Below are 26,500 nucleotides of genomic sequence, written 5' to 3' on the forward strand. Positions count from 1 at the left end.
GATTCATGGTTCCCTTGGTCTCACAAGACAGATCAAAGGACCGTGACAGAGAAAGCAAGGGCGCGCAGGAGAAGGAAGGAGGGTGGGTGGGGGGGGGGGGGGGGGGGGGGGGAGAGAGGGAAAGAGAGGGCAGGTTGAAGCATGTCAGGCTAGTGGGGACATTAACAGTGTGACGTCTCTACAAAAACATTTCTTGGACGCCTCCCACACTGGCTAGAGTCTTCGCCATAGGCCAACATTAAACACACACACACACACACACACACACACACACACACACACACACACACACACACACACACACACACACACACACACACAATTTATCAAGTGAAACAAATTGTGCAAGTCTAGCAAAGCTTCTCCTTTTCTAACGTCTAAAAACATGCATGCGCCACAAGGCCTGCCAAACACCAACCGTTCACATGCTGCCGTGCACAACATAAAATGAGACACACACACACACACACACACACACACACACACACACACACACACACACACACACACACACACACACACACACACACACACACACCTATTTTTGTTCAGACATCCATTCCACAGCCATCCTCCTCCCCCCCTTCCTCCTCCTTCAACCTCCTCCTTATTTACCTTTGATTGAACAGAACTCATTTCAACAGATCCGCAGCAGTGGGGGGGCCTCAATAGACAGCCCCCCTCACTCTCTCCGTGTCTGCTCTCTGCAACAATAGAGCGCACATGGTTTGAACTTCACCCAAGAACAGTTTAAAAAGCCAGTAGAGTCTTTGTCAGAAGATGAATAGCAAGGTTACGTTTACCGAACTTAAGGGGAAAAGGGGGGGGGGAACACCTCAAGTAACCCCTACCTGCGTCATCTGTGACGACCTGCATATAAATAGCAATTCCCTCCGAGTCACTAGTTAAAAGCGAGAAGACTAAACGAGAGCGCTGGATGTGGACCCCCAGCCTTTTCCTGTTGGAACCCGACCTGCCGTCTAGTGCCGCAGCCACTTTAACAAGGTCTGCCAGCGTAGCTCATAGTGTACAACAGCTCAACAGGTTGATGTCACAGGCAGCTGACACACACACACACACGCACACATAGTGCTGTAAGCATGGAGGTTCCAAATTGTGTGCCTCCTGGCGATGACACAAAGTCCTTAAAAGCTGACGGTGCCCACCTCCTCCGCTCTTCCCGTTGTGGGAACAAGGCTCTAACTCAGATAATCACCGCCTGTAGGCTAATTACCAGGCTGATGACTTCATGTTTGGGGCACAACGCACCATGTGACTCACACACACACACAAAATAAATCTGGCACTAGGTTACTCTTGCCACTTTGACGAAGACAATGACAACAACAACAAACCAGGACTAACAACGCATGCAGCCAAAACGACGACTTCGGTGGCAACACTTGATCGGCGGATTGCTCCTTGGGTTTTATGACTTTTGCAGAGGGTAAACCATTAACTTTTTGTTGGCGTTGGCACACTCGGCCCTGAATGGCAGCCATAAATGTCAGCTCGTACCAACAGATAAGAGCAGCCCTTCACGTTATTAGCAGAGTGTGTGAACCAGGTTTACTCAGTTCCACTAAGGAAGTGAAAAGAGGTGCGAATACGAGGAGGAGGACACACTCAGGCCCTCCCTCCCTCCCTTGATGCCTTTAGGCAGATCTGAATTAACTATTTATTTAGCTTGGATGAAAATGCCTTAATTGGTCAAAATCACCGTGGTATGTGGGTCTGTAATGGCCCATTTATGGATCAGGATGATTCATCCGTGGATCTGATTCAATAAAACCCATTTGGGTTGTTTTAGATGCATTACAGCCGCTCATAAGCCGGCTACATTTATTACATTAAATTCATTTTCAAGTCAAGTTCATCGGCAACGTCCCACGTCTCTACCCTAGTGCTTTCAATACATCACTGTCATTTTATTATCATTGTGATCGCTTGTGAAATACCTTGCCTGCATTCAACTACTGTCAGAACTTGTTGATAACCAAATTGAAGAGGCCAATATTTCAATATCAGAGATTTGGAACAGAAACATGATATCAATAGAATGTGCCAACTGGCATTTAAAGGTGCAATGTCATTGATTATTAGTTATAAAACTTGAAAGATGTATAACATTATCAACAAATGTATGTACCGATGCACTTACAAAATTGCCCTTAACCATATCAATGAAAATCAAACGAGATATCCCATCTTGTTTGTTGAGATTGCACTTTGTGCAACATCATCTTTACGGATTATTGCCAAGCAACCTTGTTAGTTTACATAATCAGCAGTTTTTGAGCTGCCAGTTAAAACTCTTCAGTTAAACGCTCTTTGCTCTAGTCTAGACTGATCATTATATCGATTTGCCCTCAGGTAAAACAATAGCTGTACCTAAACAAAAAGGAATTCACTTTTGATCAGGTGCCAGTTCTTCTAAAAACAAAAGTCACAAGGAGAACCATTCTTAGTACCGGTTTGATCCCAGACCAAAATAAACACAAGAAAGAACAAGAATGTTTAGAGAAAGAGAATTGAAAAAAAATTAAAAAGGGGAATTGACATGCACCCTCTTCCAATCCCACCTATAGCAGGGCTGCGTGTTTGGAGGAGGGTTTCCTTCCGATACGGGACAACAGCCCAGTGGCGCGGAGGGTGGGTGGCTGCCCTCGGCGCCTTGTTTAGCAGATCCATTGATGTAGGGAGCGCCACAGCAGAACAGAGACTTCCATTTTCAAACGGGAACAGGGCCCGGTCTCAGCGCTCAACACTTTGAAGTAACACCCCCCCCCCCTGTGTGTGTGTGTGTGTGTGTGTGTGTGTGTGTGTGTGTGTGTGTGTGTGTGTGTGTGTGTGTGTGTGTGTGTGTCTTGGCCACAAGCTGCAAACCCAATTAGATCAATCACAGAGAGGTCGCTTGGTGCAGTAGGACTGTTGCTACATCATCGCCCCTTTCCCCTCCACACTGCAGATGCACCAATAAGAGGGACAAGACAGCAATCAATCCTCCACAATTACAGAACCATTTCATTAAGCCATCGCACTTGTCGCGTCAGTGTTGACCGCAGATTGCAGTGAAGCGGATCGCTTTGCGAACACATTTGCATTTATATGGTCGCTATCTGAACGATAACAACCAGAACGATCGCAGCCAGAAGGCCAATCAAAGAACAAGTAGCATCTTGACAGCGCGGCCGCAAAGCGACTCCGTGACATTTGCATGCTCATTGGCCATTCAAAAAGGGCAAAGTTACTGCCGGCGCTCAATGAAAGGCCTGTTGTGAAGGCGTTGGTTGCGTTCCTGACGTAGCCATGTGGCTATTCTTCACCGGCATGAATAATAAAACGTGACTCCTCTGAAGGAAGGGTAGTTTGAGAAGTTTTCCTTCTTTCTTCAGTGGCAGGGAAGTTGAAGTGAGTGATTCACCATCACGAGGTATGGTGTGTTAAAAATCACAAGGGGAAATCTTTTAATACTTGGGGAATGTCTGAAAATACCATCCCTACCAAGTGAATGGCGTAATTACATTGAGTTTAGTGAAGCTGTATCATGTGGGAAAACGTAATCCCACAGTAAATAAAGAGGACGTTACATTAGTCATATCCCTGGATCCTTCTGAAACATGACGAGAAGCCATCCAAACTCTCCTTTTGTCTACCGGGACCCCCACCAACCCCCCCAAACTCCACCGATCAAGAAGGTGACCGGTTCAACCTGAAAAACCTCAACCCAAATATCATCTCTGCTTATACTTTCATGCCTTTGGGAGAACACAAAAAACAAAAACTAAGGCAAATCCAAGGCTCAGCGGATTGGGTGAGCCTTTGGTATTTCTCGAGACAAAGTGCTACTGGAAAGCCCCCACCCCGCTACATGACATCTGTCTAGAGAATCTGTCCCCCGGCTCCTCTGCGACGCCAATATTCGGTTTCATCGCTGGTCAAAGGGTGCTAATCGAATCATGATAACATCAAAAGCCGCCGCCATTACCGAGTGGTTCATCACCCTCTGGAAAGTGCTAATCAAATCATAAAAACAATAACAATAGGAATCCACAGATAGTTTGAATACCTCAAAACAGCTGTGATTATGGAGTGGTCCCGCCCCTTTGGAAGGTACCAATCAAATCATAACAACAATAGGTATCCACAGATACTCTGAAGACCTGAAGACAGCTGCCATTATAGAGTGGTCTCGTCTCTCTGAAAGGTGCTAATCTAGTCATAATAACATAAATGGCCGACATTATCGACTGCCCAGTGCCGTGCCATGCCTGCCCCCCCCCCCCCCCCCCCCCCCCTTCTGGAAGGTGCGTGTCGTCTTCTTTGGACTGGCGGCGGCGATGACGCCACGAGTAACGGGAGCCGTACCGGTTGCCCCCGGCTACCCGGTGTCAGGTGGCGCCTCGTTCACGAGCCCCCAGATCTACCTGCCCCGGCGGTATCCCTTTACACACACACACACACACACACACACACACACACACACACACACACACACACACACACACACACACACACACACACACACACACACTTCCTATGTCCCCATAGAAAGCAATTGTGGAAACTGATCGGAAGTAGGGATGGAGGGAGAGGAGTTTGGAGGATGTGTGACCGATCCACCACAATAAACAACCTTACTTCAGTACCGTTGTACCAAATCACACCCAATACATGTGCTATAACCTTTAGCCCGTTTCCCAGGGCCAAGGTAAATAAGAGGGAGGATGAGGAAGCAGGATATTTCCAAACTGCAAAAGTAACTGACTCGTACGGGAACGGAAAAAACAACAACTACCAACGAATCGAGCCAGGACTCACCTTGAACACCTCGGAGAAGAACCCAGCGCCGATCTTCTCGCAGGTGAAGTCGTCTATCCGGGCCAGGCTGGACACCGCGCTGCGTAGAGCCCGGTACGAGGAGGGTCGAACCCGGTTTGGGCCGTGGACGCTGTGGATGGGCGGTTCTGCCCCGTCCAGGTCCGAGTCGAGCCTCTCCATGGCGCACGACCAACAGAACGGGAGGTGGAGGGAAAGCAGGAGGAGGAGGAGGAGGAACTGGACGTGTGCGCAGTTCAAAATACAGCCCTGCTCCTGTTGACACAGTCCATGTCGCTCAGTTCTCGGGGTCTCCCGCGGGAGTCAGGCAAAGTATTCCCCTGTGGGGGCTTTTTTAGGGGGATACCAGAACGCAGAGTCGTGGTGCAATACTGTGAAGGCCTGTGTCCGAGTTGCTCCACACCAAAAAAAAGAAAAAAACAGAAAAGTACCTTCTGCACCCGACCGCTTGGTAGGCCTATTCCGAAGACCCGAGACCGCTACATTGCGGCATCGTACACGGGGGTGCGAGTACTTTCGATTCGCTCATGGGCTGAGAAAGGGAAACGCTTTGGCCGGCAGGGTTATTCCGCAGACTCGTTTTCTAACTGCGCAGGCTGCTGCTGCTGGCGCCGGCGTCTCAGCGGCAGCCGCTTGGGTTTCCTCCGGTTGCCTCTTGCAGTGGAAGGCACGAGGACGAGCCCTCCCGATCTACCAATTGCAAGCCCCCGTTCCCCGTGCACTTGCACAGCGGGAGCTGAGCTGCAAATAGACGAATAAAGACAAACGCACACAAACCATGTCGTAAAGATATTGAATATAATGCAAGGATATCTTTATGTTTGGGGCACAGGCCATTCGTCAGGTTATCTACGGGGCAGTGATGAGAACGGGCCGTATAGGCAACGCGATATCCACACACACACACACACACACACACACACACACACACACACACACACACACACACACACACACACACACACACACACACACACCAGCTGTCTATCGTGGTAGATACGGCCGCAGTCGGACCTCCCACCGGTCCATCAATTATAGATGCGTCCAAGTAATAGTTGTAACACGCAACATGCCTCAGATTCTGCGAAAACCCCACGCAGGCATCAGTAGACACGGGGAACCACGGGGGGGGAAACCGCTGACACACAACTGCACCTCCATCGAGCCGTAAAACACATGCATGACATGGATGCTTACCTGCACTTTCGTCGTAAAACAGAAATGTCCAATAGAGCTGGTGCAAGGCCGCCGGGCGTCCGCAGCCGATATCCGCTCTCGCATCCGGTTGGGGTTTATGTATTACTAACAGTTTGCCTTGCTTGTTCGATCGTTCTCTCCAGCGACCCAACCGATCGACAATCTTCCCCGGTTTCCTTTCGTACCTCCCGTCCGCCTCCTCTCTGCGGCTCGTAGTGAAGAAGGAAGCTGAGCTTCGACTTCAGGCGCTCTTTATTGGTCTAGAGCTGCTGGGCGGGACCCACGTGACCGCCGTCATGGCGCACCTGTGAGGGGGCACCGATGTTGGCATAATAAGGGGGAGTTATCATAGAATAAAAGGCGTCCGTCCCCTTACTACGGCGTTCAAACCGGTATGTTGGTATTAGGTGACGGACGCTGGCGCGTATGACGCGCCAGTGACGTCACACATCAGGTCTGCTATGTCATCCTTACAATAAGTAAATAAAAACGATAAAAGGATACAATTTTATCATCATATCATATCTGCTTCAACAGGAATTCAGATATGCTCGCTCTCTCTCTTTTTGTCTTTCTCCTGCCCCCCTCTCTCCATTTCTTTCCTTCTCTTCCTCTCTCTCTATCTCTCTTTCTCTCTCTCTCTCTCTCTCTCTCTCTCTCTCTCTCTCTCTCTCTCTCTCTCTCTCTCTCTCTCTCTCTCTCTCTCTCTCTCACTCTCATAGTCTGCTTTTGCCACTTTATTATTCATGATATAGTTTATTGGACCTAGTCATTCAAAGACACCTAGGCCTACCATATATTATTCAGCCCTCATGCCTATTAATTCACCACGCTTCAATTGATTTATTCATCTATGTTTATCCACCCTAAATTGTCCCTTGTGTGCTTCTGTACCGAGCTACTTGTGCCTTCAGGAACCTTCTAGGTGGCCCCTGGGTTTCCCTTTTACAGACACTGGTCACGTCGGCTATCCCTTAACCGTAAACCAACAGCAAAACTATTGGCCCACACGTCAACTATTAACCAAGGTTCAAGATTCAAGATTCAAGACTTGGTAACATGCATACACAAGAAATGCAGTTAAATGAAAAGTTGCTGTGCCTGCAGAGATTGTGCAACATTCAAAATATGAAAAATTAAAATAAGGTGATAAATAGAATAAAAATACGAAATAAAATAAAAATTGAAACAATTATCCCCATATAGAATATATATATATATATATATATATATATATATATATATATATAGCACCCTGGCAAACCAATACAGGTTACGGTCAGGATTACCCTGCCTACAGTCCCTCTAATGATGCCTAGATCAAGCGTTAAAGACTGATCAAGAGATCAAGTGTCTGATTGAGGGAGCCTGGAATTGGAACAGGTCCTCCAGCAAGCTTATTCTCAAAGTACCATGCTGCATTTATTTATGTTCATTCAAAGGAATGTCATTTTGGATTATACCGCTTTGATAATGGCCTCTTTTGTGTCTTTTGTGATCTCCCGATGGGTGTCAATGGAGCATTTGTTTTTTAACAAATTAATATATTTATTTGTATATGTGATACAGCTCTAGATTGTGTGTGTGTGTGTGTGTGTGTGTGTGTGTGCGCGTGTGTATTTGTGCACGTGTGTATGTATGTTTGTGCATGTGTTTGTGCACATGTATGTGTGTGTGTGTGTGTGTGTGTGTGTGTGTGTGTGTTAGCGTGTGTGTGTCCCCTGTGAATCCCTGTGCTGAAAAGGTGAGATAATCCTTCCATCTAAATCAATACCAGCCTCTCTTCCACATTCTGCCACTACCACAGCTCTCCCGGCATGACAGAGCAAAGAATTATAAAAAAATAAAACGTTTGCTCTGATCAATACCCTCTATTGTGCGCCGAATCGAGGCCCATCTGGGAGACACTGAGGCCTCCCCACACGTACAGACACACACATGCCTTTCTGGCCCCCCTTCGTTGGGCTACGTCTTAATAACACCCCCTCCTCTTCGAGTGCCTCCTTGGTTTTTATTTTCCTTAAAGACATGCCAATCTTAGTGTACTGTCCTTGCTCCTGGTGTTGAAGTCACCGATTGCTTGGAAATTCAGGGGCAGACTTCGGTGTGAGTCCCAAATTGGACCTAATGCTCGCAATTTGAGAATAGAATCGATGCAGCACTCGCTACACCACCACTATCACCACAAAATAGTTATCCCGAGATACAGGCACACCGAAGTCAAGGACAATGTACTCGATGTTGGTAACTCAGTGCAACAACAACAACCATATAAATCAATCCTAAAATCACACACAGCCTGACCGAAGTATAAATTTGAATCCCAAAGTGAGAACATATCATTTTCAACCCTGCTCGGGAAACCTTCCTCAAAAGCCTTCTTCTGTGCACGACCATCGGTTCAACCACACCACAGTGCCTTTCATCAAGTTGTTTATAATCCAGGAATGAATTGCTTCTTGTGTAAAGCCAAACAGAATCACGCACATGTGTGTCCAATTTGATGCCTGAATCAATCCTGCAAAAATCTATACCCCCAACCCCTCCCCCCATCACCAGCCTCCTGCACCATCCATCCCCCAGCTGACTCTCTCTTCCCTGGTACAAGAGCCTGCATGCCCCCACCTCATTACCAACCCCTGACCAGCACCGCACTGCCTGGCCGGAGCCGGAGCGACCCAGGCAGGGGGTCTGGGTTGGAGGGGGGCAAGTAGCGGTGTTGGTGGGGGGGGGGTTTGGAGGCTCTAATTGGGTTGGAGTGCACCAGCTGTTTCACATGCCCGCTCATCCCCAAAGGAGGAGAGGAGCTGGGGAGCAGGGGGAATGGGGGGGGGGGGGATGCCACATGGTCATCCCCTCCCCCCTCACACACACACACACACACACACACACACACACACACACACACACACACACACACACACACACACACACACACACACACACACACACACACACACATCCTCCAGTCCTTCCGCTCCTGCCAAAGTGGATTTAGATGGCTGCTGAAGAGATCAATGGTCATGATGATGGTGTTGCTGCTACACACACACACACACACACATACACACACACACACAAATATACACACGCACACCACACACACGTGCATACACAAACACAGACACACACACACACACACACACACACACACGATGTGGTGAAGATGACAGTGACCGGAGCATACTCACATATGAAGGAAAATCAAAAGAATAAATACATATTTACATCAAGCACACACACACACACACACACACACACACACACACACACACACACACACACACACACACACACACACACACACACACACACACACACCTTAGCCCCGAGAGAACCACTTCAGCCGAGCCCCCCAGGGCCATAGAGGGGTCTGTAAAGTAAATACAACCCCCTCCTCTTCCTGCCCCATTAGAGAATAGTAAAGTTAATTAGTATCCACTAGGAGATTAGTTTACTTAAACCAGATAGGCTCTTTGTTTCATGATCTGATTAAAGAGCAAATGAATTGCCTGTTAGTCCGACATGCATCAGATCCGCTTTTATTTTAAAAATCTTGGAGCTGTTGTTCAGGAGAAGCGAGATTGGATTGAATGGATCCGAGCTACCGGAGGTGCCTCCATCCCAAATCCTGCTCCAGCTCCTCTTACAATATACTGAGGTTGGAGTAGAAAAGCACATATCGTGCTGGTATGGGAATAATTAACTGTAGTAAGCTAGTTGTGGGTGAGTTATCTGGCACACGATAAGAGCAAAGAAGCAGGGAATCATTAGGCGTTTTGCGTTTGCGTGTGTGTTTTGCTCTCCCGCATGCGCGTGTGTGATTGTGAAAGGGAGAGAATCGGGCCCAGCTGCCCATAGATGTAATCTGACCAGATCTGAAGTTTACATCAGGGTCATCATGTTTTCGAGAAAGCGATAAAGCTGGCATTAAACTTGCCGGACCGAACACAATAAATTCCAATGTAAGAGAAGATAGGCTATCAATTATGAGGCCTAAGGTTATTTCTGTTGAATAGGTCACATGTAATACCTTCCATGTCCTACAGATGTCCTCAGTGCGCACCCTCTGGAGCAGCTCATCTGTATTCCGCGGCATTGTCGTCAACTGCTTTTGCAATTAGTTAATCAGGAGGTCTACTTTCAGTGTAACGTATGAGAGAAAATCAATCGACATTCCGAAATTGTGTTAGTTATGTTTGGTGTTTCTGAGTTTGGAACTATTTTCTGTCTCTTTTTATGAGCACGTGCCAATAAAATAGGCTGTTGATACTCGTCTTGACACGCACATTTCCCCTGATTTCCAGAAATCTTTACGCCTGTCTCGGCACGTCCCAAAGTTTTTCCTCTGCCTGAGGCTCGTTAAGTGGTTTCAATTTACAACTGGGGATTGAGATGTCTCTGTCTCTACATTCTTAAGACCTCCTAAACCAGAATTATAAGTAGACCTAATCAGTTTTTTGAATTTTTTTGTTCAGGTTGTTTCCAAATTAATCTTTGCTTTCTTAAAGGGTATGATGGTAGTACCTTACTTATTATTCCATCTCATAAAATATATAATCACACAAGACATGAATAGCCAGTGGGGCATAATAAGTGATGATAATATAATGATGATGAGGATGATAGTTATAGCAATAACGTTTTCTGATGCCTCTGTCATCGTGTTTCGTGTGTATATTCAAGGACTGGGGCAAGTCCACAAATAGTCCACAAATAGAAGCACAATCAGATCAAACATCTTGGCACTTTGATTAAGGACATGGACAAGGACCCGCAAGCTTCATTAGGATGTTTTCTGTAGAAAACCCATGCCCATGTTCTTTTATTGTAGGCCTCAACGTTTTGGGTAAACATTTAGTAAACCAGTTTTGTTGAATCGGGCCTCACGTTCTCCTGCGCAAGCAGGTTCGGGACAATTTCCCTCAAAAATAGAAACAGATTGCGAGGTATTGTCAATGTATGGCGCAAAATTGCCGGCGGTACCTGGAATGACCCTCCCAATTCAAGTGTAGGACTTTGAGGAAAGCCCGGTCAATCTCGGCTGATCCTAGCCCCCCGCAAGGGTTCTAATGCTTCTGTCTGGACCCAGACACAATCTGGCCAAGGGGTAGGACCAATTCACCTAAAAAAGATTTTCTCTGCTGCCATTTACGTTTTAAATAACTCAATGTATTTAGTATTGTACTTATACTTTATTGTTTGTCCGTTGGTTGTGGGGTTACTGTTGGCTATACTACATTGCCCCTCTGGGTAAACCAGTGGGCACCAGTTCCACCAATCAGGGATAAGATACACGAAATGTCATCAATACAGTACACGCCCACTACCCTTTTGAGCGTCTCTCCGAAGTTGTTATGGCTGTAGGTAGGAGCAACTGTAATGCAGTGTACCCCTTTTACAAGAGAGGTTTTCAGAGGTAAAGGTAGGCCTATACACCAAGATATGTTAATTGGTGTTTACCTGTTTAGCCCAAATTCAGACGTGTTGTTTATTCCAGATCCAATATCCTTTGACTGCATCTATGGACTTGCAGCGCAATACCCCCTCTCCTGTCCATGTGAGGGGAATGCACTTAATAACTTTTCAAAGATTTCCAATGTGTTTCGAATCTTGTGCAATTGAATGGATGCGGCCTATCGACATGCACATGCTAACCCAGCGATCTACCCTTCTGGACGCTGATGAACGACGAATTGTAAGAAAATAGGGATTTCGCTTGCACGCATTGATGGAGGCTGCACTTTATGTCAGAGAGAAAAAACTGTTACTGAGATGCCAGAGAACATTATATCCGTCATGTGACTGGGCAGATTCTGCAACGCATCCTAGATGCATCCTTTCAAAACGGCTGCAGAAAGAATATGCGTCTTTATGAGACTCAAGAAGAACCCTCAAAGCTATTCGATTAACAGGATGGACGTATGGATTGATTGATTCCGGGGAGGTTAGCAAACTAGGAACTGGCTAGACAGTAATGCAATGGTAGAAATGTGTTAGGCTATTTGTGTAGGCCTATCTATTTATAATCATTTCAAGTTACCTTGTTTATTTGTATATTTTCTACGCAAGTTTCAACTTGAAGCAAGCTGTAACAAAATAACTCACTATATTTCATAACAACTCTTGAAGTGTGTTAATATGAAATATATATTTCAAAGTGTAGCAGACACATGTGATAAGATGGCTAAGAAAACGAGAGATCTCCAACTCCAAAGCTGTTGTAAAGGCAGTGGTTTAGTTGTAAACCGCTGTTCAATTGATTTAAAGTGGATTTTAACTTTTAGGGACAGATCATTTGTGGCGATGACTGCTGTCATCGCTCTTATTTTATCCCCAAAAACGCAGCTGGTCGGACGCATCACACGATTCGGAGGCATGCATCTCATTTAAGGATTTTAAAAACTGATTCTTATTCTTTTTTTCGAAAATGCATTCAGCAGAGGAGGGAGACTAGCGTTGCTCACGGGCTGGAATGAAAGGGAGAAAAGGGGACAGAGTTGCCTGCGGAAGCGATGTCTGAGATGCAGAGACAGCTTCAGGCTACCAGTGTCTGTCTCGTACGGTGTGGAATGAGAGCTGTTAGGCACTATTGCGCAAGTACGCAAGCGCGCAGATACTGCATTCTCGGGCATACTGCCCGAGAATGCAGTATCGCTGTCAAATCTGTCCCTGGGAAAAGTAACGTTGCTCCGAATTGAAAAAAGAAACCGCTATAATGAAATAGCGGTAATATTTCCACATTAATTGATAAAATAACAGGGGATGGGAAGGGGGGATGGCTGTTGCAGAAGGGGGATGCCATCCCCCCTCACCCCCCCCCCCCCTCAACTCGAGTGCTGTGTATAGGCGAAACGGGGCCTAGAAAGATAAGATCCAAATGCACCTTCATGCACAGCAAGCGCTGCTTGCAAGGCGGCGGCATGGATCCTCCACTAACCCACTGACCTGCATTGCAGTGCAGCCCGTTTTCTCTTCTACGTGCTCAGAATCTCATTGCGTTTTTTGAGCGACAGCGAGACGTTGTTGCTCAAAACCTGGGTAGATGGCGCCACCAAGTGTCTAAATAAAATATATGCGGAAAGAAAAAGTGCATATGCCTCTATTGTGAATTATGTATGGGAAGTTATTTGTAATGATGGATTATGCGCAATATATATGATATTAATGGCGCTGCTGGCATCGCTATGATATTGCCGGGTGTGCTGTATATGGGCTGCTTAATAGATTCTAACTATTATATACATGTTATTGTGTTATTTCCTCAACGGCATTGATACAATTATTGATATTAACACGCATGTAAATTGAGCAATTATAACAATTACATTTTTAAATCCCAATTATTTTCACTGCTCTGTTTGGCATGACCGAACTAAAAGGAAAACTGAAGTTCCTATCGCAGCTCCAATAGGTCACTTGCAGGATACCCACAGCCTTGAAACAGACAATCGATAACATAGCATGGTCTTGACAAGATAACCCATTTCAGCTTTGGACTGTCCATATATAGCCTCGAATGCCGAAAGTCAGCGCTGTCCCCCGTTGCATGCTGGGAGATCAGCCCTGATGATACGCAGGTGACGCTGCAAATAAAAGCCAGCGCTCCCTATTGTGTGTGCGTGAGGAAATGGCGCTGTCCCTACTGGAGCGAGTACAGTCATGGATATTCAGGGCGTTCATGGGAGCCCTCTTTGGACTTTTTCAGGCGCTTTCTTCCCGGAATTGCGATCGGAGGAAGCTTCCTCCTGTTGAAAACCCGCTGCTGACCTTGTCCGCGTTGCAGCTTGCGCGGAAAATTCGACGCAGAGAGGTCTGTCGGTTGGGGTCAAGGGACAAGTCCGCCAGTGTGTTGTGACAGTGCGCGCGTGTTGTGACTATGTGCGCGTGGTGTGCCCGTCTTTCGGAATGTTCTTAGCCGCCGCTCAGAACGATTCGCTGGTTCAAATTAACGCTCATGTTCTCCAGCATTCTTTTTTTTCCCGGGACCGATTGTACAGTTGTTTGAACCAACCACATGTTGACCTGCCAGAAAACCCAGACTCACTATAATACTTGCAAGTCACATTAAATGTTTACAGATATAAAACCTGTGGAATGTAACCCAGGCGATTTTGAACTTGAACAGACACACACACACACACACACACACACACACACACACACACACACACACACACACACACACAGAAAGACTGAACTGTTCCCCACTTTGTGCAGGTGACCAGTCTGGAGGTAGTGCAGGCGTACATTGACCGCATCCAGGAGGTCAACCCCCTCATCAACGCCATGGTCAAAGACCGGCAAGTACACAACTCTTAGGGGGAGGATTGTTAAGTGGTTTGCAGACCTTGGTCCGAGACAGTACATTTGTCTGTCCATGGTCAGAGTGAGCGAACGATCTCAAAACTGCACTGAGGACGCTTATCTTAACGCGCTAATGCGTCCAACTCTCTTCATGTCCGTTCTAATGTATAGAATGCGTAATTCGGATTCATACATCAGGAAAAAACATCTCGGAAACAAGTTGATTGAAAACAATAAAAGGACATTGGCACTGGACCATAATATGAACGCATTATTTGAGTCATAAATAAATTAAAATGCAATCATCCAATTTTCGTTTGCATTTTCAAAATATGCGCCTTAAAGTGTTCAGAATTCTAATGCATATGAGTGGGCGGGACAAATTCGACCCATAATCAAACCTACTTATTATGACAGATAAAAAACTAATTGTGCTATTGCATTTAATTATGCAACTATAATTTGCAGAGGAGTATTGTCTTAAAATGCTTCCATACGCGCCGGCAATGTTCCTGGAAAAAAAAAAATATATATATAAGAGCAAATGGCAATACCGCCCCCTGCTGGGCGATCACTTGGACCATCTATTCCGGTGATCCGATGCCATGTGTGAACTGGCGCAATAAGGAAATGTTGCTGAACGTAGCTGCATGTGTGAATAGTGAAAATCACTAGCGGTGCATGCAATGTTATTCAAGTCATTCACCAGGAACTATGTTTGAAAGAGGGTTATGTGTGTCTCTCTCTCTCTCTCTCCAGGTTTGCGGCGGCGCTGCAGGAGGCCTCTCAGGTGGATAAGCTGATCGAGGAGGAGACCGGGGGGGAGGAGGTCCTGGCTGACCGCCTCCCCCTCCTGGGGGTCCCCCTCTCCGTCAAGGAGTCCTTCGCCCTGCAGGGTACGGGGATTTGAGTGTATATGTGGCCGGCAACTACATGAGAGAAGTCAATGCTATTGTTTATTAGCCACTGGCTAAAGGGCTGATTATGGTCCCACGTCGACGCGACGCAATGACCACGCAGACGCTTCGACCCAGTCGTGAGCCTGTGTTGGTTCTGCGTCGGGTTTTAGTGGGCGGACCAATCACAGCCGTTGCTGCTGCGTCGCCTCAACGGAATGTTAACCAAGGAGGGTCCGCAATTACGTCTAGGGTCCGTAAACATTGCGTCGACGTGGAACCATAATGAGCCCTTAACAGAGTGGGTCCCCCCCTCCCCCCCAGGCATGCCTCAGGCCACGGGGCTGGTGTCCCGGCGCGGGGTGGTGGCGGTGGTGGACGCCCCCCCCGTGGCCCTGCTGAAGCGGGCGGGGGCCATCCCCCTGGGGGTGACCAACACCAGCGAGCTCTGCATGTGGTCCGAGTCGCACAACCACCTGTACGGCATCACCAGGAACCCCTACGACCTGGAGAGGGTCCCGGGGGGCAGCTCAGGTCTGTGCACACACACACTTCAACATGTTCGCGTGCACGCACACGAATGCACACACACACACACACACACACACACACACACACACACACACACACACACACACACACACACACACACACACACACACACACACACACACACACACACACACACACAAAAGCTTTCTCTTTACACAATCACACACATACCCACACACACACGCATACATACACAAAAAAGCCTACTCCTGACACACACACACACACACACATACACACACACACACTAAAGCCTACTCTTGACACAATTACCTTCAAACATACATGCATGCTGGAATAAACACACCTAAACGAATCCTGCACATCCGTGATCCGGGGATCGAGACAGCACAGGCACTACTCGACCAATGTTACATGCAACAGAGACGAAGTCTCCAATAAGAACCACCCCTCTCGGGCTGTGTGTGTGACCCGTCAGGGGGTGAGGGCAGTCTGCTGGCATCGGCCGGGGCCGTGATCGGGATGGGCTCGGACATCGGAGGTAGTATTCGTATGCCCTGTTTCTTCAACGGCATATTCGGCCATAAAACGACTTCAGGTAAGGGTGCACACACACATGCATGCTGTGTGTGTTCATGTAGAAGCTGATTTCACACATTTCTCCCCGCTTATGGGATGATAAAGTGGCCATATTCTGACCCGAAAACTTGGGCACACTTTTTAAATGTCTTGCACACACACAATCATGAATACATGCTCAAACGTACACGCATGCACACACACACACAAGGATATTAAGGTATGGCATCAAACTAAAACATCTATCCACCTAAATTTTGACTTAACACCAAAATGTCCACCATCGTCCTCATTATTCAAGTGAAATAAGAATGTATTTATATATACAAGCACATAGAATCCCACAATTCAGGGCCTTCTCTCCGCGGACTCTACACCGGGGTCGTGACCTCTGCCCTCCTCCTCGTCTAGGACTGGTGTCCAGCGACAACCAGCACCCGCCCGTCTCCGGCCGCTTCGAGGAGTACCTGAGCCTGGGGCCCATGTGCCGCTACGCCGAAGACCTGCTGCCCATGCTCCAGATCATGGCCGGACCCAACGCCCACAGGTAAGATCCGCCCGGCGACGACACCCCATTGGACGGCTCCGCTCAAACCTTTGGCCTCTATATGGAGCCAGTATCCTGCCATAATTAAAACCTGAAAAAAAAAGTTTCAAAGGCTTGTAAGTCTGGGTTTGAAAACTCAACACCTTGTAAAAAAGGTTTTGCAACACTGAAAAAAGAGATTATAGCCTGAAAAAAAAATGAAAACATCTGCAAACATGATTTTGTATTCTATTTTATCTTCATAATTTTCACCAACACAGCGTTGTGGTGGTTTGTATATTGTGCAAAGGTTCAATGGAAGTACACCGCAGTGCTGCATCATGTGACTGCGTGGCGTGAGTCGGGTGGGGGGGAATTAGGTAGGGTAAAAAAGTGATTATGCATGATCTGTGTCTTCTCTAGAGCTGTTTTTCCATTCTGGGCTACTGTAGAAACATAGTCGCGAAACTTTGCGGACTCTGTGGAAGAGGACATGCTACTTGAACGTTATATGCATGCTACTTGCATTTATTTAAAGTGTGTGTGTGTGTGTGTGTGTGTGTGTGTGTGTGTGTGTGTGTGTGTGTGTGTGTGTGTGTGTGTGTGTGTGTGTGTGTGTGTGCTCCCCCCGTGCAGGCTGTCCCTCTCTGAAAAGGTGGACCTGAAGAAGTTGCGCTTCTTCACCGTCCCTCACGACGGCGGCTCGGTTGTGACCTCGCCAGTGAACAGTCAGCTCCTCCAAGTCCAGAGACAGGTGTGTGTGTGTGTGTGTGTGTGTTTGTGTGTGCAGGGGAAATAACATTTAAGAGGCCATAAAATGTACTTTATTGATCCCAGAAGGAAAATGGGGGGGAAAAGGGACACATGTAATGACCGGGGAATCATCAACTCACGGTGCAAGCTACACTATATTTTCGAGGTTGTGTTTGTGTAACGTCCTGGTCAAACAGCCGTGTGTGTTTGGAGTTCAGGCCTTGTGTTGTGGCATGGAAGGAGGACGGGGGAGGGCGGATGAAGGGGTTTTGGGAAAAGGTTCCAAAGACTTCTCTCTCTCTCTCTCTCTCTCTCTCTCTCTCTCTCTCTCTCTCTCTCTCTCTCTCTCTCTCTCTCTCTCTCTCTCTCTCTCTCTCTCTCTCTCTCTCTCTCTCTCTCTCTCTCTCTCTCTCTCTCTCTCTCTCTCTCTCTCTCTCTCTCTCTCTCTCTCTCTCTCTCTCTCTCTCCTCCAGTCCTCTTGTCTCGGGGTCTGTTGCTGAGCTTCCCAGCCCGTGTTCACCTCAACGGCCTCAATCTCGTCTCTCCATTTTCCTTCCTTTTTTGCTTCCTCTCCATTCATCCTCATGCTTCCGACTATTTGTCGCTCCCTACCGCACGGTGGGACACACACACACAGGGTAATAAGTTGGGCCGGTGGTCTCCCCCATCAGGTGGTTGAGCGGCTGGAGTCGGACCTGGGGGTCAGGGTGGAGGAAGTGAGGTTCCACGAGCTGCGCTACGGCTTCCAGATCTGGGACACCTACATGGGCCTGCCGGACGACGAGGGGGTGGTAGGTCTGTCAGAATGATGTCAATGCATAAAGAACTATGGGACTCCTGCTCATGAGACGTGCCTATGCACCATGTCGGAGCACTGTTGCTTTTGGCTCCGTTGCGGATGGCCTTTTTATGACGCCATGACCTCTGGTATTTTTTCTCGCTGCTGAACTCAACTGCCTCAGAGCGATCCTAACTCTCCGAGTGGCCCATGACAATATTTATAGTATCATCTCAGCTTGTTTCGACCTCGGGTCGGTTCATGAGAGCCCCCCCCTCGCATACCGGTTTAAGGTTTTCACAATAGCGGAGAAGTACCAGTTAACATTGCAGTGCAGAATGTCGCAAATCTTGTTTACTAATGGCATTGCAAGGAATGTTGAAAGTAGGAATCTGTGCTGGTGGGGTGTTTGTTTGGGCAGTTTGCAAGCATCTTAAGTATCTCAGTAACCCCCCCCCGCCCCCAAGACAAATCAGATTAGTTTTATGAATGGAAAACAAAGGGAGTCATTCACCCTAGCCTGGCTAGCATTCCAGTTATCGGAGACGATTTTGTTTCACAACTTGTGTGCAGCAGTGTTAAACTAATGAAATGGCAAACTGTGTGTGTGTGTGTGTGTGTGTGTGTGTGTGTGTGTGTGTGTGTGTGTGTGTGTATATGTGTGTGTGTGCAGCCTCCTCAACGGTTCGGTGATTTGCTGGGCGCTCCTGGGCATCCCGTCTGGCCGGTGTGGGAGCTGGTGAAATGGATGCTGGGAAAATCGGATCACACCATGGCCGCCATCGGTACGGGATGAGCACTTTGATTATTTAGGATTTTAAGGACTTATTTTGTTTATTGTTTTTTGTATATAAACTTAAACATTTTATGTGCATGACAGAAAAGCTACAGACAGAAACAGGCAATGACCTCATCATAAGACATGTATTGATTGAAGACTAACCAGAGACTTTACTGCTTTACACTTAGATTCTCTACTATATTGTTAATGTAGACTGTCGCCACCTTGACATCACTTGTATCTACGAAACCCGTAGTCAAACAGACCTTTATCAAAACACGCAGAACACGTAAGTAATCACATCCACAAGTCCCATTACCGGACATGCCGATAGCGGATCACATTGCTTTATGCTTTTATCAACTTCCAAGGTCCTGAACAACCAGGGGTCTGTTTTTCCTGCCCCAGCGGCGCTTCATACCACATTAACCTGCCTTGGGAGGTCAAGTGAACGTCATGTACATATAATTGTATTACTACCAGACTATTATTATCAGCAAGACTTTCACGTGGCTCGGACATTGTTTAAGGACAGTATTTTAACAAAGAAGAGGGGAACATCCTGTCTTGTGTATTGTACACTGCCAAAGAGTAACTTATTATTTTGCCATAGTGAATCATTATTGAATAATGTATTATATGTTGAGATATTTGATAGAGAAACAAAAAGAATGACTTTTGTGTGTGTGTGTGTGTGTGTGTGTGTGTGTGTGTGTGTGTGTGTGTGTGTGTGTGTGTGTGTGTGTGTGTGTGCATGCACGTGTGCGTGCGTGTGTGTACGTCACCCCAGGCCTGGCCATGTTTGAGAAGACCCAGCCGGCGGCCGCCCCCGCCTCCATCCTGCGCCACAAGGAGAAGCTGCAGCGGGAGGTGGAGGAGCTGCTTGGGACGGACGGGGTCCTGTTGTACCCCACCCACCCCAACATGGCCCCCAAGCACCACCACCCGCTTTTCAGGCCCTTCGACTTCGCCTACACCGGCGAGTGCTTCTCAGACGTTTGGCGTTGTTTACGCCCGATGATCATCGATCATCGGGCGTAATATTAATATTATATTATATTATATTTTATTTTGTTTTTGAGTGAGATAGAGAGGAAGGTATGGAGACAGAGGGGAGGACATGCAGCAGAGTCCTTCGGGCAGGGTTCAGACCCGGGTCGCTGAGTTCAGCCTAGATGGTGCCCGCTCTACAGTGGAACCGGTCCTCTTCGCTTTTCTTTACCCATAAAACAGTGTTGGACAGTGAAGACAAAGGGATGAAAAAGCGAAAGGGAATCCAGGGTAGGTTGGAATGGATCTGGGGTGGGCGGGGGGGTGGGGTCACTATGTAATTCAGTGGTGGAACGAGCTCCCCACCGATATCAGGACCGCAGAGTCGCTCACCAGCTTCCGCAAAAGACTCAAAACTCAAACTGTTCAGAGTTCATCTCGACTCTGCATAGAAACCAATGCACAGCCACCATTGAATGTTGTACGTCCTGGCACTTGTACATTGCACTTATTCAAGGTACTTAATTGTGTAGCATCTACAGTAGCTGCTATCGCTGCTTTACACGGGGAATGGGTTAGCCTAGCGATTGTAATACTTGCACTTGGTTCTATGAACATCTTTACTGTACCGACAGCGATATATTGTTTCACTTCTTATGACAAACGTACTTATTGTAACAAATGCACTTATTGTAAGTCGCTTTGGATAAAAGCGTCTGCTGAATGCCCTAAATGTAAATGTAATTCGTGAATGGATCAACGTGCACTCCTACGGTTCCTAGCACGTAACGAGTTCTAAAACTCCACTGATTTTGGTATTTGCGTCTGGGTTCTGTTCCGCAGGCATCTTCAACATCCTGGGGCTGCCGGTGACCCAGGTCCCCCTGGGGCTGAGCCGGGAGGGCCTCCCCATGGGAGTGCAGCTGATCGCGGGGAAGCTGCAGGACCGCCTCCCCCTGGCCCTGGCTCTCCACCTGGAGAAGTCCTTCGGTGGCTGGAGGGACCCGGGGGCCCAAATGGGGGCCCAAATGAGGGGGCCCAAATGAGGACCGCACTGCCACCTGCAACACACAAATGTCTGGACGCACACAGTTGGAACTAGGTGTGTGCGTGTGCGTGTGTGTCTGGCTCCCTGCTCCCTGCGATGCTCTCTCAGGGTCGCACAGTTGGGTTTTAGATGGGAATGTAACTCACAGTGTACACTGAATAAATCAATCAGCACTATGAATGTCAACACGGATATAAGTCTGATTTGCACTCAGGGATGCAAGCATATGTTGGGTGGGAAGAGAGCAACCCAAATTAGAAAAAGAAATCCAATGCTCTCAGAAATGAAGGGTTGAATAAATGCATGCTTTGGAAGTGTCTCTGCGATCACATATTGGGGTATTGTAGACTTTATGATTGAGTAGAAGTGATTTTTATTGTGTTCATCAATGTGGTCACACATCTTTGTTTAATTAACTTTGTATTTTTCCTTTATTTACTTTGATTCATGTTTATTTGAGAATTGGTCTGGTTAAGTTATGTTGCAGATCAATTAACCCAGTGAATGTTATAATAATGCCCATTTTAAACAATTAGTACAGAAGTGCATGTCTTCGGATGTTGCCAATTGAAAGGAAATGATTAAGTCATTAATTCTAATGATGTGCTGATATACAAAATCATTTAACGTGAAAAATGTATGAATAATGAAAGACTTTTTATAAAGTTGTGCCTCTTCGGGGCTGGCCTGTCAATTTTGATGGTGGTGTGGCGATAAGGGCTGTTGGTTAACACTCTGCAGGTGCAGGTTCGAGTCCGCGCTCACACGGCCAATAAGAAGCTGGTGGTGCAGCGGTTAAGGGGTGTTGGTTAACACTTTGTGGACTCAGGTTCGAGTGCCCGCTGAGACACTATTCAGGTTCCCCGCACAGAACCAGGGTTCAAGTGGTACCTTAATCTTATTTCTCTATCGTGTGAACGGTAAAGTCAAGTATAACCGCCAAAAATGTTCTGGTTGGCGTCTTGGTGGTGCAGCGGTAAGAGTGTGTGTTAACACTCTGTAGACTCAGGTTCGAGTCCCCACTCACACGGTCACCAAGAAGGGGGGTCCCCCAACGTCAGCAGAACCCCTCCATCCCCCCCTTCATAGGGGCTGGGGGGGGGGGGGGTGTTAGGACTAAAGGGGTCTTGCTACTTTTTTGTACATCATACGTTAATTTAGTGATGATGACGATCTTCCCCCCCTGCAAAAAAAATTCTATAAATTCTATGCTCTAGCTCTATAGATCTAGATCTCTAGTTTTTAATATAGTTTAATTATAGTTATAGTAATTAATTATAGTTTATAATATAGATAGCCTATTGTCCAGGGGACATGAACCAGGATCTCTGGTGACGACAACCAAGAGCAATCCACCATCAAGGCATTGAGGCTTAATTGGTACATTGTGAAGTGACTCGAACCCAAGAGTCACTTCACAATGTACTTCATCAGCAATGGGGCTGATGACCGGGAGCTCGCCACAGCGCTGGAGATATCCAGAAGAATATTTGACATTATATTCCACATGACTATGTGGTTGAAAAACAACAGTCATAAGCAGGACTTGAAGCTGGGTCCCAAGCACGTAATTCAGCAGGTCTTACCACTGCACCTCAAAGACACTTGCTGTGGTTGGTTATTCATAAAACTTCAAATGGAAGGGCTTTCATCAGTGGGCCATAGGCTCAATCACCATTGTGTTACCTCACTGGCATTAGGTATACATTAACTTACATGACAATCTTCTTCAATTTAGTGGTGTACATCCTATTAAATCACAGACTCAGTCCTTTGTCGCAAACAGGTAAAAACACAAAGCAAATTTTCGATTTTAAAAAGCAAAATAATAACTTCAGCTTCATTCAATTAGGTCTCGATACTTTGAGTCCGCCGTGTGCCGCATCTGGTGGTGCGTGCGCAACCGAGCAGACTCTCTGGGGCAATGGGCCGGCTTGCGCACCTGTTGCGCATTAAGCAATCAATGCGCACGGGACGCACTAACCACAAACGAACACACAGTCCATCCATGCTTCCATGTAGCGTTTTCTTCTAACTAATCCATAAACCAGTTTTGACATCATCCCCCTGTGATGGGGCTGCAGATTTTCCTGCAAGCTTTTATTTGCAAAGTAGCAGTTGAAACTCTCGTGAACACCGGCTTGTGGACTACCACTTCCACTTTGTATCTTCCTCCGGTGAATACAATATGGGATGAATAAAAGAAAGCAATTATCATACAATCATGCAAACTCAAAATAGACCCCCCTCCTTCTTCTCTATTCATACCGTTCTTCAGGGTATTGAGTCAGCACACAACAGCAGACAGGCGGTTCCGCCTGTTGCGGCTGCTGGATGTGGAAGCGGAGGTTGTTGTTCACCTAGAGGGGGTGGCGGAGACCAGTGTTGCCAGATTGGGCAACGCTATTTCCCCCCCATTGCGTCACACAGTAGAATCCACGCCAGGCTGGTTCTCGGTGCTTTGTTCTTTTTTGTATAGCATTTGCTTTCGACGGCCGCATCTATTGATTTGCAGTTACAGTATCCTAGCTCTATCTCACTGAGTCTTGAAACAAACAAAAATCAGCAGGAATTGAACAGTGGTGCAGTGGAGAGCACTGCTGGATAGCACTCTGGAGACCAGCGTTCAATTACTGATTAATGTATGGTAATTAACTGAAGGGTAATGATATTGAGCTTTCGACCACAAATTGATCACAACCTCAATGGGGAAGTGAAGAGAGCACTTGGCTGACACTCCTGAGACCGGGGTTGAAGTCCAACTAAAGATCATAAATGGAAAAAAAGAGTTTTCTATATCATGTGAGTTGTAAAGTCAAGTCTAACCGCCATCAACAAAATCATCAAAACTCAGTCGACGCAGGTTTGAGTCCCAGCTCACAGGGATTAAGAATTGGCTCATCCTTTCTTGCTGAGCCTAGGTGCTGGTCACCGCTTAGACCCAGGGTTTAAGTCCCCTGATGGAGTAAGTACCTCAATGGATACCTCTTATTTCTAGAGTGTGTGAATTGTAAAGTCAAGTACAACCTCCAAAACTTCCTGATCTGTGTCTTGGTGGTGTGGCGGTAAGGGCTCTTGGTTAACACTCTGCGGGTGCAGGTTTGAGTCCCCGCTCAGACACTATTCAGGTTCCCCGCATAGAACTGGGGTTCAAGTGGTACCTTAATGGATTCATCTTATTTCTCTATCGTGTGAATGGTAAAGTCAAGTATAACCGCCAAAAACATTCTTGTCGGGGTCTTGGTGTCTTGGTCTTGGTGGTGCAGCGGTTAAGGGGTGTTGGCTAACACTCTGTGGACTCAGGTTCGAGTCCCCGCTCACACGGCCATCAAGAAGGGGATTGCTTGATGATTGATCAGTCTCAGTGGTGTCAAACTGATGAACTCTTAGTTCTGCATCATGTGAATTGCAAAGTCAAGTACAACTTCCGAGCACATCCTAGTAGGCGTGCTTGGTGGTGCAGCGTTTAAGGGCTGTTGGTTAACACTCTGTGGACTCAGGTTCGAGTCGCCGCTCACACGGCCATCAAGAAGGGGATTGATTGATGATTGATCGGTCTTAGTGGTGTCCAACTGATGAACTCTTACTTCTGCATCATGTGAATTGCAAAGCCAAGTACAACTTCCGAGCAAATCCTAGTCGGCGGTCTTGATGGTGCAGTGGTTAAGGGCTGTTGGTTAACACCCTGTGGACTCAGGTTCGAGTCGCCGCTCACGCGGCCACCAAGAAGGGGATTCATTGATGATTGATCAGTCTCAGTGGTGTCCAAGTGATGAACTCTTACTTCTGCATCATGTGAATCGCAAAGCCAAGTACAACTTCCGAGCACATCCTAGTCGGCGTTCTTGGTGGTGCAGCGGTTAAGGGCTGTTGGTTAACACCCTGTGGACTCAGGTTCGAGTCCCCGCTCACATGGCCACCAAGAAGGGGGTACCCCCAAAAGGGCCCCCAACGTGTGTGCAGAACCCCCCCACCCCCCCCTTCCAGGGGGCTGGGGGGGGTGTTACAACTAAGAGGGTTATGCAACTTTTTTGCACAATGTTATGAATCAATGAAAGTAATCATTAAACTTTGTCTAGTTAAAGTTAACTCTTGCCCTCTTATAAACTTAATTAAGAACTATAATGTGCAGGGAATACAACTAGGAGCTCTGGTGGTGATAACTGATTGTACTGCCCAGTGAACCACAATGTATGACATTGTTCAGGGATAGATTTAGAATTTAAAGAAAGTAATTTTGTGTATAAAACATTTCACTTTTCATAATGAAGAACCTCAGTGTAACTTAAACACACAACCTCAATGCTGTTAACTGAGTTTTTGCCCCATGTGTCATAGATGTACATATTGAAGCAGTCTAAAAAGTTCTTGAATCATTATATCTTGCCACTGAAGCATCCAAGACTCATACAATTCATGAACAGAGATTATGTTTGGGATTATATTCACATAATGGCATTAAAAAATAATGAACAACATGCATAGGACTTGAACCCCCAACTCCAGCACTGCAATTAGCAGGTTTTACCACTATGCAACCAACATACTTGTTAATGATGGTAAGATTTTATATTCCATATTGTGGTCACATAATGACTTCATCCTTGAAAAACACTTAACATACGCAAGAGTTGAATCTTGGTCTTGAGCACATTAGCAAGCAGATCATATCACTTACATAGTAACAAAACTATGTTGGAAATACTTTTTTGAAGTTAATGACTGCTGCATCATTTTCTTGGTTAAAATTATTTTGGTGATAAGTGGTGATTTCTCCCATGAAAACAAATGGTTGTGACACAACGATGATCAACATCATAGCGACTAAAACTTGCTTCTCTCTGACTGGTAACCTATAAACAACTCTCACATGTGCACCACAGAGAGACATAGGTGATGGCATAATCAGAGGTTACATAGGACATTACATAACCTTAGGATTAAACAGAAAAGCTCCAATATACATGTCAGATGAAAAAGATGTTTCCATGACAACAGATTCAACAGTGTTGCTGGTGCCTCCCTACAGGTGTGTGTGTGTAGACATCTGCTGCTTCCATAACAGCTGCTAATATTCTACAGGTCATCCATTAAAGTAGGAGTAGGGTATGTACACTCTCTCACAGACAGATACACACACATATATTTGCAGAAAAAAAAAAAAAATCTAGCCATGATCTAGCATGGCTCCCGCCCTGGTCCTAGCAGCTGAGGGGGCGATAGACTAAACTAACCCCGGGCTCTTCAGGGTTCCCCAACAGGGCCTTGTGGTTAATAGAGGAGATGAAGGCTA

The 26,500-nt window shown here is 46.7% G+C and overlaps 2 protein-coding genes across 2 annotated transcripts in view; one reads left to right on the forward strand and one right to left on the reverse strand.

Annotated features, from left to right (window-relative positions):
• The window catches only part of tesk1b (testis associated actin remodelling kinase 1b), a 17,518-nt gene extending 11,292 nt beyond the window's left edge, over positions 1 to 6,226 (reverse strand). Inside the window, exons 1-2 of the mRNA XM_079758332.1 lie at positions 6,037 to 6,226; positions 4,822 to 5,580 (exon numbers count right to left, since the gene is read on the reverse strand). Of these exons, the coding sequence (XP_079614458.1) occupies positions 4,822 to 5,001 (180 nt within the window). The 5' untranslated portion in view covers positions 5,002 to 5,580; positions 6,037 to 6,226. The remainder of the gene's footprint in view (positions 1 to 4,821; positions 5,581 to 6,036) is intronic.
• A 7,418-nt stretch (positions 6,227 to 13,644) lies between these two features.
• Positions 13,645 to 21,901, forward strand: faah2b (fatty acid amide hydrolase 2b). The gene is made up of 11 exons (XM_079757607.1): positions 13,645 to 13,849; positions 14,257 to 14,339; positions 15,103 to 15,239; positions 15,564 to 15,773; positions 16,231 to 16,350; positions 16,743 to 16,878; positions 17,494 to 17,611; positions 18,282 to 18,401; positions 19,062 to 19,173; positions 19,960 to 20,148; positions 21,003 to 21,901. The coding sequence occupies exons 1-11, from the start codon at positions 13,667 to 13,669 to the stop codon at positions 21,203 to 21,205; spliced, it is 1,611 nt and encodes a 536-aa protein (XP_079613733.1). The 5' UTR covers positions 13,645 to 13,666; the 3' UTR covers positions 21,206 to 21,901.
• Positions 21,902 to 26,500: the final 4,599 nt, after the last annotated feature.

This window comes from Pollachius pollachius (genome assembly GCF_949987615.1).
Source record: "Pollachius pollachius genome assembly, chromosome: 20".
Taxonomy (NCBI): domain Eukaryota; kingdom Metazoa; phylum Chordata; class Actinopteri; order Gadiformes; family Gadidae; genus Pollachius; species Pollachius pollachius.

What these genes read in the sequence shown, in the direction of transcription:
- faah2b (XM_079757607.1), top strand. Translation starts at nt 13,667, where the DNA reads ATGGCGCTGTCCCTACTGGAGCGAGTACAGTCATGGATATTCAGGGCG. An exon ending in GGAAAATTCGACGCAGAGAG is followed by an intron (nt 13,850 to 14,256) that starts GTCTGTCGGTTG and finishes CACTTTGTGCAG; the next exon opens with GTGACCAGTCTGGAGGTAGT. An exon ending in TCACACCATGGCCGCCATCG is followed by an intron (nt 19,174 to 19,959) that starts GTACGGGATGAG and finishes ACGTCACCCCAG; the next exon opens with GCCTGGCCATGTTTGAGAAG.